At 40.0% G+C, this 10,576-nt stretch overlaps 1 protein-coding gene across 2 annotated transcripts; it reads left to right on the top strand.

The window, feature by feature from the left end:
• Positions 1 to 1,532: 1,532 nt before the first annotated feature.
• Positions 1,533 to 9,226, top strand: LOC110064423 (metabotropic glutamate receptor 2-like). 2 transcript variants are annotated; one of them, XM_020771473.2, is made up of 3 exons: positions 1,533 to 2,364; positions 2,459 to 2,590; positions 6,001 to 9,226. In XM_020771473.2, exons 2-3 carry the CDS (start codon positions 2,506 to 2,508, stop codon positions 8,568 to 8,570), a joined length of 2,655 nt encoding a protein of 884 aa, XP_020627132.2. In that variant the 5' UTR covers positions 1,533 to 2,364; positions 2,459 to 2,505; the 3' UTR covers positions 8,571 to 9,226. The 2 variants fall into 2 exon arrangements, with proteins under 2 accessions (XP_020627132.2, XP_089144003.1); XM_089287877.1 differs by lacking the exon at positions 1,533 to 2,364 and having other exon boundaries at positions 2,519 to 2,590; positions 2,994 to 9,226.
• Positions 9,227 to 10,576: the final 1,350 nt, after the last annotated feature.

The following is a 10,576-nucleotide window of genomic DNA, read 5'->3' as shown; positions in this document are numbered from 1 at the left end:
AAGATTCGCCATTTTAAAGATTCCCGCTTTTAAAGATTCGCCATTTTAAAGATTCCCGCTTTTAAAGATTACCCGTTTTAAAGATTCCCGATTTGAAAGATTCGCCATTTTAAAGATTCCCGCTTTCAAAGATTCGCCATTTTAAAGATTCCCGCTTTTAAAGATTCCCACTTTTAAAGATTCGCCATTTTAAAGATTCCCGCTTTTAAAGATTCCCCGTTCCCCGTTCCTCGTTCCCCATTCCCATTCTCCGATTCTCCGACTCTCCGATTCCCCGATTCTCCGATTCCTCGATTCCCCGTTCCCCGATTCCTCGATTCCCCGTTCCTCGATTCCCCGTTCCTCGATTTCCCGTTCCCCGTTTTAAAGATAGCCTATCTTCGATACATACAATTTTAGATAGACAAGCGGGTCGCACACACGATATGACAAGTATATGGTTAAAACAACAAATTAATTTCCGGTGAATTAGCTTTGCCAAATATCTTTAAAGATAATAAAGTGTTGATTTCAGAAAGAGGAACTTTTCCTTTGCTGCTTGTAGGATCAGCAGAGTACTTTTTATTTCAGCTTTTAAACTAAGATTTGGGGGTGTATAATACACTGCTACAGAAATTCCTTTATTATGTATTGGAAAATTTAGTTATTAATCTTTGTTTTGGATTGCTACATTTCGCTGACTCCTAGCACATGGACTAACACGATGGACCTGGTACATGAACTACTTGAATGAACTACCAATGGACTACCCTAAATGTAAACCCCTGAAATATTTAGCACAAAAGTTCTGCAGTTTAGTTTAAGAATCATTTTGTCTGCTTATGTTCCCATCTTCTAGGAACAATTTTCAAAAGTGATCGCTTCTGCATGCATTGCGTGCCGTTTATTAAAATTCTGGTTAACTAGCTCTACTACTTTGGTATTTGAGAAATGTTTCATCTAACCGTAACCCTAACCCTAAACCCTCACTGAGCTCAACCATGACAGTTGTGTGCCAAATGTTTTTAGGTGACCAGGTTTCTTTTCACCAGGTGGTGTCCTGTACAAGCTAGGCAGTCTTAGGAATATTCCAACCTGATCCATTCTTAGTACGTGGCCCAGCCATCGGATCCGTCTGCAACATGCACGTGCGTTCAATAGAGAACTCTTTAAAGCTGTCTTGCTATATCGTCAACAATATTATCTTGCATAAAGTGTTGTATCTTTCGCGTTGTTTTTTCGATTAGGGTCTGATTGAGCCCACTTGTGGTATAGTGTACAGGTACCTTCCTGGGGACTCCTGCTTTCTTGTAATTATGATTTAAATGACTAACTGGCGTTCCCACACTTGTTCGTGCAGCGTGTGGTTCTAATGCTGACAATCTGGCAAAAGGCCAATGCATGTGTAATTGTGGGAAGCTTTATAAAAGGCATTCAATGCCACCCGTGCACTTATCGTGTTGCTAGACTGTGGACCGAAACTCATACTCGCTTGAGCAGGTAAGGGAGTACTCAGTTGTCAGATATATTAATTTAGTTAAGCTGCATTGTGATCTCTTATACCAACAGAAGCTTTTAATGACGAATACAAGGAAGAGTATATCTCTGCTTTAACTGAACTTTTTCTCACGAGGACTTTAATAAGTGAGACTAGATCAAATTGAAATCCAGTTAAGACTGAGTGAGGGTTGTCCAACACTCACCTCTTGTTTCAAGTTGTCAAGTGGTTCAAGATCTTCAAGTAGTACCATTCGCGCGAGTCGTAAGGATTTATGATTAAGATTACTCGGATCATGGTGCATCAAAGGAACCGATAAATTCACTCTCATCCTAATCCGGATTTTCTCAAAAGAATCACCCTATATATATTATTTATGCAAATTTTAAAGGAGCCTCCATCTATTCATTTACAACATCATCCGTAACCGGCCAACAACGCGAATATTTGTTCTCCTCTTTGTTTTAGCCTTAAAAAATTAAGCATTTTGAGAGAAATCGGAGTTGGAACTTCTTTGATATCAAGGGTAAATTTTCCATTTCGAATTTTTTGTTTTATATTTTGTTTTATATTAAAAATATAAAAAAATGCAACAGTTTAGTGGAAACGTGCTTCAAGAGTGAGAAGGTGATTCTAATGAAATAGGAAATTATATTGAACTGTCACGTCCTGATGACGTAAAATCAAATAAATATTCGGGTTAAATGAAGAAAGCTTTTAATAATGATTTGAATTCTGTGAGTAATTATCGGTGCGATATTTTGCGCTAGAAGAAAGTAGCCTTCTTTGTGTGTCAGCGAGCCATTCCAGGATATTTTGACTTGGAAACGTCATGCAAAAGGGGTATAAAACGTCAACTTGAAGGGAGAAATTTTTCTGAACCCAATGTAAGTAAATAAAATGACACTCACCAAATTTAAATTCATATTGTCTTCCGCACGCCAAATATATATTTTTACCCGCTTTGTTTTGTATTTGCAGAGTTATTGGATAGAACCCTTGGTAAAGCCGACTTAACCCAACACAACATGAAATTCGTCAGCAATAAACTGATCTCCAAATTTCTTGGATGTATGGTTTTATGGCAAATTCAGGTTTTTAACGAAGTCGTAGGTAGGTGCTAATCTAATCTTCAAATATATTACACTGCATTAATTTTTAGGATTCAAACTATGCTGTAGCACCCGGCTTTCGAAGTGTCCTTATACATAACACGAGGTGTTCGTATTAAGTTTGTTAATTTGAGCGAAAAGGCGTCACAAGTTCGTAGCCGAAAGAATAGGTTGTAGTAAGTGATGTAACTGAGGCGGGAGACAATTAAAGCCGTCACCGATAAACAATGTGATGCAAATTTTCGCGAAAACTTTTAGTTTTAACCCCGAGCGTTAAGACCATTTTTTCAGGTCAGGTCTCACTTACAAACGGAGCAGTCTCAATTAAATCTGTCCGTGGTATTTAAATTGGAAAATCAAGCAGTTTTATAACTGACACAAATATTATGTTTCATTACTGACAGGAATAAGGCAGCTGACATGATGTTGGTGCTCACATTACGAATGTGATTAGCAGTGACAATTACAGGAAGATGTTTCAGCAAAATTTCCTTTCTTTTCGGTTATTCCAAGAACCAATATCAAGTACCTTCAAATTTCATTAGTACTTTCAAAAGAGGAAGTTTTCACTGCAATAATAAGTGGTATATCTGATGCCACTGTCCCTATGATAGCCAAACGGAAAGTAATATTTTGTTATCAAATAGTCGGTTCTCTCTTCCATTAGCTCTCTTCGCACGCACTCTCCATCTGATTTTCGGCATGGTTTTCCGCTCTAAGATCTTCACCTTTATTTAAAGCACTCATTACTCCCATCCAGTTGTTCTCGTTACCTCTACTGCGTAAAAGTCACCAAGCGCATTTGTGACAACCTACACGGATTATTATTGTCAGACTTGTTACTCGGAGTATTGTTAATGTCATACTAAATTAGAGAGTAAGAGATCATTCAAAACCATTCCATTTTTTACCAAAACTTCAACAACTGCAAAAAATGAGTGACAATGATTACTATATCTTAAGGAGTTAGAATTTCAAGGAGAAATAATTAGCTTTTGGTACGTACCACTTTGACCGACTTATAGCCGTTGGATTTTTAGAAACGCCATTCACCATGTTTCAAGATGGTGCATTTGAGAACACGAGGAAAATGTAGAAAATACTCGCCTGCGGCTCATGTTTTCGTCTCGGTGAATATTCACCAATGTTCACCTCGCCTTCGGCGATAAATTGTTAAAAATAATGTTCACGACTCTGAAACTACATTGAACACTGATGCGAGACAAATTTTAAAAGCGCGTGCATGATCGGAGATCTAACGTTTTCTGTTACAGTTCTGTTTTAATCATAGTTGCCCAACAATTGCCATATAATAAGTAGCTACCAATATCTCTCTCTACCAATATCTTGTGATTGGTCAATTTAGCGCAGGGTGCTAAAGTTTTGAAGTTGTTTTTGCCACCAAAATGTGTCACGTTCTATCGCCAAGTTTTCCTAGCATCATTGGCAAATGAATCATATAAACTTATTCGTTTCATTAAAATTTTGATGACGTCACGCAATAAGACGTGCAACGATTTCGATTTGACTCGTTTTGCTTTTGAAGTTCGTCATTCATTAAGATCATTCCTCAGAATTGCATTCGGCATGCCTATTGCGCACGATTTTCGCGTCATTAGCGTGCGCTCACGAGCGTGCACACGTACAAAACATAAACAAGTGGTGGCTTTTTCTAAACGGCTTGGCTTGCGAGAGACAAATCATCGTTTTTTCCTCGGAAACGAGTACCGGGACCTAACGATTATTTTTAATTAATTTGAATACAGAGATCACCTTCTTTGTATACAGTGAATATAGGCCAATTTCTATTGCAGAGTAAAAAATTTTCACGGAAAATGAGAGCGTGGCTAGCACTCGTAAAAGATTATATGTGGCCCCAGAACACTCCGTGCTTGGAACATATTGTATCCCTGTCGACTAAATACGAGTGCCTTTATAATGAAACGTACATCAAATTGCTCCTTAACATTGATGCCGTACATCCATTGTTGTATTTCTCGCTTAACGTTTTCCCTATTTTTCTGCTCTCTTAAAGCGTAAGGTAAATGGTTCAAATATAAACGTTTCTCAAAGCAGATAATTTCAGGAATTGTGGGGTTTATTAAAGGTCCTCCTGCTCCTAAACGAAATACGGGACCCCCCTTTATTATTTCAAATTTTAAGTTCTCTTGATATAAGCAGCCAATAGGTAAAGTTTGAAAGAAAATTTATTGTGAGTTCTATTTCGATGGATGTACCTTAAAAGCCTTTCCGTGTGTTTTGAAATGGTTTCACCAACCTGACAGACACACTACACATCTTACTAACTCTTCTTCTCGGTCCGTAATGTAAGTTATATTACGGATCTTCTTGTATTCCGTTTATTCCAAGAGATTATCAAGGTACTTGCCTTGATAATCTCTTGTTTTTTTCTGAACTGACTGAAAGGGCGTCTTAAATTGTTGATTAACATTCTTCTGTATGCTAATGATTATTGAGTGCAGACTGTCAAATTTAAAATTGTGCTCGCAGATGGGACCGATTTTCAATTAATTTTCCTGTCCCCTCACTAAAAGGACTTGATCTTGTCTAGATATCTATCTTCAATAGCTTCCACGTAGTGCACTTTTTTAAATTTGTTATTCTCATCAATAATGCTGGTATCATGTAATTTGGGCTTTGTCGATTTTGTCGGACACAAATCTCCCGGCACAAGCTGGGCTGATTAATATAAAAAAACGCTATTGACTATCAAAACGACATACAGCGCTGCAAGTATGTCTTCTGAGTATTAAAGAAGAAATTAGGTGAGAACATAACTTAAGGGGACAGAGGTTATTACGATTGATGAGGAGTAATACCGTAAACTGCCGCTTGTAAGCCTCGAGCTTATAGGCCCCCCGGTTATAGGCCCGTCTACCTGTAAACAAAATATTTCTTCCGATTACAAGCCCCCCCGGATATAAGCCCTACTAGTTTACAAAATGACATCGACTTATTACGATGTTTTAAAGGTAAATTAAAAATCAGTATATGAAAAACGTATTTCAATAGACCCTGCTGTAGCTCTTTTATTCCGCTCTTACGCTCCACCGGATATAAGCCCATTTAAAAGCCCTTACGAAGTTGTATAAGCCCCGGGCTTACAAGCCGCAGTTTACGGTGGCAGTATTTATTTCTAGAGACAGAAGGAGAAGCCTTATCTGTTAGTAACTGTTGCACAGTTGCTTTTAACTTTTTTCTTTCATTTCGGAGATATTAGCAGTAATGCTACCCTGAAAACTGTATGAGTTGAAATTGAGGCCATGTATTTATAGTTGCGAACGTCTTCTTCTAAGAAAGAAAGATCAACGCAGTTCTGCAGCTTTAGCTAGATGTAAATGTGCACTTGGCGATTAATCAAACAAGCGTTGGTAATATTTTGAATTTTAGGTAATCCTGGCATTCAGCAACTTAAAATGGATGGAGATCTTATTCTGGGCGGTCTATTTCCAGTTCACAGGAAAAGTAAATATACCGAGAATGCATGTGGTGAAATAGACCCACAGCCGGGATTTCAATATTTGGCCGCCATGTTGTTTGCTCTTCAAAAAATCAATAACAGCACCAGCTTACTTCAGAACATCACTCTCGGAGCGGAGATCTACGACACCTGCCAAAGCCAGACGATAGGAGCCGACCGCGCTAAAGACATAATTAAATACACGCTGCTGGATAACGAGAAATCGCTTGTCGGAGTCGTTGGTCCTTTTACGAGCGATGTGTCCATTGCAGTGGCGACACTTTTGCGAGTTTTCCAAATTCCTCAAATAAGCTACGGCTCGTCAAGTGCCGATCTGTCTAACAAGGAGCTTTATGAGAACTTTTTCAGAACTGTGCCACCGGATTCATTTCAAGCTCAGGCTCTTGTAGATGTCATTCGGCATTATGGCTGGACATATGTTTTCACGATAAACTCATTTGGCAATTATGGCAAAAAAGGCATAAAGTTATTTCACAGCATGGCTCGAGACGCTGGTATATGCATCGCAAAATCGGCTAGTCTTCCTAGTCTGCCTAGTCTGCCAACCTACAACAACTACAGGTCTGCTCTCAAAACAGTAACGGGTCATAGTTTAGGCGGCAACGCCCATGTTATTGTGCTATTTACAAGCCAGACTGACTCGGCTGGTTTGCTCCGCGCAGCTAAGGGATCTAATGTGAAGGTTCTTACATGGCTTGGAAGCAGTGGCTGGAGCAATCGCGTTGACGTCACTGAAGGTAGAGAAGAAATCGCTAACGGCTCTCTGACCGTGGGTCACCATGAAGGAATCGTACATGGCTTCTTGGATTTTTTAATAAATCTTGATAGAACTCTGGAAGGTACTACCTTAAGAAATTCCAGAAATTCCTGGTTTGACGAGGTTTTGCAGTCTGTGTTAAAGTGTACAACACCAAGATCAGCACGTTTTTCAAATCAAGGTTGCAAGAACAAGACATCGCTACCACGTGACATAGAACTTGCGCCTGTTCGCGTTGTTGTCAACGCGGTTTATGCCATGGCGCACGCCCTTAACGACATGCAAAGGGATCTTTGCCCGGCAGCGCAGACTGGAATTTGCGAGGAAATGAAAAAGGGACTCAAGGCAGCAAGTCTCATAGATTACTTGAAGAATGTCACCTTTCCTGATGCAGCTTTTAACTCTAGTCTAACGTTCAACGAAAACCAAGAAATAGATGGTTCTTATAGCATCATGAACTTTCAACAAGGAACAAATGGTGAATGGACATATGTTAATATCGGTTCCTGGAGGTCTCTTCAAAATTCAAGCGAAGGACAATGGGGTGAATTAATTATTAACGACTCTTTGGTTTCGTGGGGAAACGCGAAAATACGTCCGCCGCAGTCATACTGCAGTGTACCATGTGGCTTAAGACAAATAAGAAAACCGCGCATAGTTAATCCACAATGCTGTTGGGTTTGTGACCGCTGTAAGTCTACGGAAGTGATTGTGAACAACACTTGCCAGACGTGTGCTGTTGGTTACATTCCCAACGCAAGGTTTCAGAAATGTTTAAAGCTTGATCTTACTTATCCCAAATGGAATGAGCCAATATCATATTCATTGGCGGCAGTTGCTGCAGTCGGGATGGCCGTTGCCATAGGAACATTTGTTTTCTACGTCATTAATCGCAATCACAGTGTCATCAAAGCAGCTGGTAGAGAGCTTTCTCTTATCATATTCATTGGGATCCTCCTCTGTTTTGTGGCGTCTTTCATCTGTTTGGCTAAGCCAACTGATTTAGTATGCACTTTCCGTCGTTACATGGGAGCTTTATGCTTTACAATGTGTTACGCTCCGTTACTGATGAAAACAAATCGTATCTATCGTATCTTTACCCACGCTAAACACTCGGCCGCAAGACCACCTCTAATAAAACCCATGTCTCAGGTCCTTATTTCCACGGGGCTTATTGCAGTGCAGCTTCTTATAACCACCGTGTGGACACTCTCAGACACACCCAAGGCCATCGCAGAGTACCCGTCCCCAGAAACAGCTTCTCTGGTTTGTACCGTTAGTGCACATAGCTTTGCTGTTAACATGTGCTACAATCTACTGCTCATGTTCCTCTGTACTGTTTTTGCCTTCAAAACGCGCAGTTTTCCCAGGAATTTTAACGAAGCAAAACATATTGGTATCACCATGTACATAACCTGTTCATTGTGGATCATATTTTTACCAACTTACTTTAACAGTAAAACCTCCAGTTGGAAGGAGTATATGTATTGTTCTATTTTTATCCTCGTCGGCATTGTTAGTCTTGTAGGCTTGTTGCTCCCTAAGGTCGCCATTATTGTTTTAACTAACATTTCTAGAGAAACAGTCCACTGTTATGATGAACCCTCACACGGAGAAACACGAGACGAACCAATCCTGGATTCTCCAAGAGTATCGAATCGAGCTCCGCTAAGCCTAGATTTTTCTCTTTGCCAATCTGCTGCACAAACACAGTCTACGTGAAGTCAATAATGTGTTTCACGCGAATGATTTATTTAAGCCCTGGCAGTTGTATCACTGGGCTCACTACGTATCTCAGTTTTCTAAGCAGGCGCCGAGTGTAGATTAGCGCAGGACAAGAAACAATGGCTCTCACTCAAATCGTAGGATACGCATATGAATCCTTGAAAACAAACATTTTTACCTACTGCAGATATATAAGACTTGCTTGAACACGAACGCAGATAATGTATAGTTTTTAAAATTTGTCAGGAGTGGAGGGATAGTTGATGTTGAATTTTCTAAATATTAAATGTCGCGTAAAAAATAGCAAATGCCACGGGAACAAAAAAATGCTAAATGCTTCATCCTCATCCAGAAAACAACATCGCTCAAGATTCAGTACATCATAATTAAAATGGTCATTCGCATTAGTTAACACGCCATATTGTGTAAAAAGTTTCCCAGACACCACTTGGTGATAGCTGGTTTTGGTTTAGTATTTTGAACAATACCACTGCTCAGTCATTTGCTATTCTATTTTAATATGCTCATTTTATCTGCGTACATTTAATATTAAAGCTTGTCAAGTTTACTAAGAATTAATTACTTTCAATCAAGTTGTTGAAGAATCTCAAATGTAAATTTAAAAAAAAGTGGAAACAATTTTATGAAACAGATCATGTCGAGTCATGGCTTTACAATCCATATATTAGCGGACTAGTGACCCATATCGAGCAACATAGCAGAGCAACAATGTGCTTGGACTCTCTTCCAAGTCAAGTGCGAGACCAGAACCACAAGGGTGCCGAGTGCCACGGGGGTTTCTCCATGGGAAGAGCAAATGCTCGGCCCCTGGGTAGGCCCCTGGGTAGTAACAAAATTTCAAATGTCCCAACTCTAGGTTACCCAGGGGGAAGGGCACTCCTGGAAAAAAAGCGAGGACTGGTGAGTAAAGGACTGCGCAATAATTACCTGGAGGTGGGGATGGGGGGGGGGGGGGGGGCGCTGGGAAATGGATGAAATATGTCCCAAAACTAGGTCATACCTCCCCTCTCATGAAGCAAAAAATAATTTCACCCCCCCCCCTCACATAATGATAATATTAAGGCTACTCCCCCTTGAAAAAAGTCTCCTCCCATTGATTCCCGTTGTTGGAGTTCTTCCTCCGTTACAAACATCACTTCAAATTGCTCTTCGCCGTATGTCAAAGAGTCATGTGAAGAGTCACCAGAATTACTGGACTGAGCTTGTGTCGTCTTCGCATGAATTGGGAGATTCCTCATCTTCTGCAGCATCTCTGGCACTAAGGTTCTCGCGTGCGTGGGTGAGAACTCGATCAATCAACTCAGCCTTGCTTCCACTTATCTTAAGACCTTTTTGCTTTGGATACATTTTCAGCTGCTTGTTGGTAAGCGCTTTTACATCTTTTTCGATTGTCCAAGAAATAAGCGGAAGAGTGTTCCATTCTCTTACTTTTTTCTGGCTTTTGCATCAAGGAACTCAAGCTGCTGTACATAACTTTTACATGCAGTCTCGTCCACGTTGTACTGGGAACATACCTCTTGCAAAGACCGTTCTTTAGATAGGAAAACAATAGTTCATCAGAACGCCTTAGAGTTGATAAATTTGTCAGTTTTATTCCAACGTTAGTTTTTATATTTGAACTCTAGTAACTCTTCCACTACTTTTCTGGTTTGCAAAAAGGAATGAAAAAGAAATGCATCCCCTCTGTATGTATTAAGTTTTACATCCAACCCCCCTCTCTCTTGTTGTCATTTTCTCCTATGCCTCCCTCTAATTTTCCAAGCCCCCCCTCTTCCAGGTAATTATTGCACAGTCCCCAATTTGCTAAAATTCTTCGATGTGACTTCAAAGGCGAAAATCGTACCAATCTACCACCATGAGGAAGAGGAAGAAGGAGGGCAGATACCTCCCAAAGCACTGAGTATTTCTTGGTTATTTCCACTGAACCTGATCTCAAGCTCTGACAGCACCTTGTGGAGGGACGCATAATAAGTGTTAATGCG

Source organism: Orbicella faveolata, unplaced genomic scaffold, assembly GCF_042242905.1.
Source record: "Orbicella faveolata isolate gen_17 unplaced genomic scaffold, um_ofav_v1 contig_1, whole genome shotgun sequence".
NCBI lineage: Eukaryota > Metazoa > Cnidaria > Anthozoa > Scleractinia > Merulinidae > Orbicella > Orbicella faveolata.
This window is presented reverse-complemented; position numbering and strand designations above follow the sequence as displayed.

What these genes read in the sequence shown, in the direction of transcription:
- LOC110064423 (XM_020771473.2), top strand. Translation starts at nt 2,506, where the DNA reads ATGAAATTCGTCAGCAATAAACTGATCTCCAAATTTCTTGGATGTATG. An exon ending in GGTTTTTAACGAAGTCGTAG is followed by an intron (nt 2,591 to 6,000) that starts GTAGGTGCTAAT and finishes TTTGAATTTTAG; the next exon opens with GTAATCCTGGCATTCAGCAA.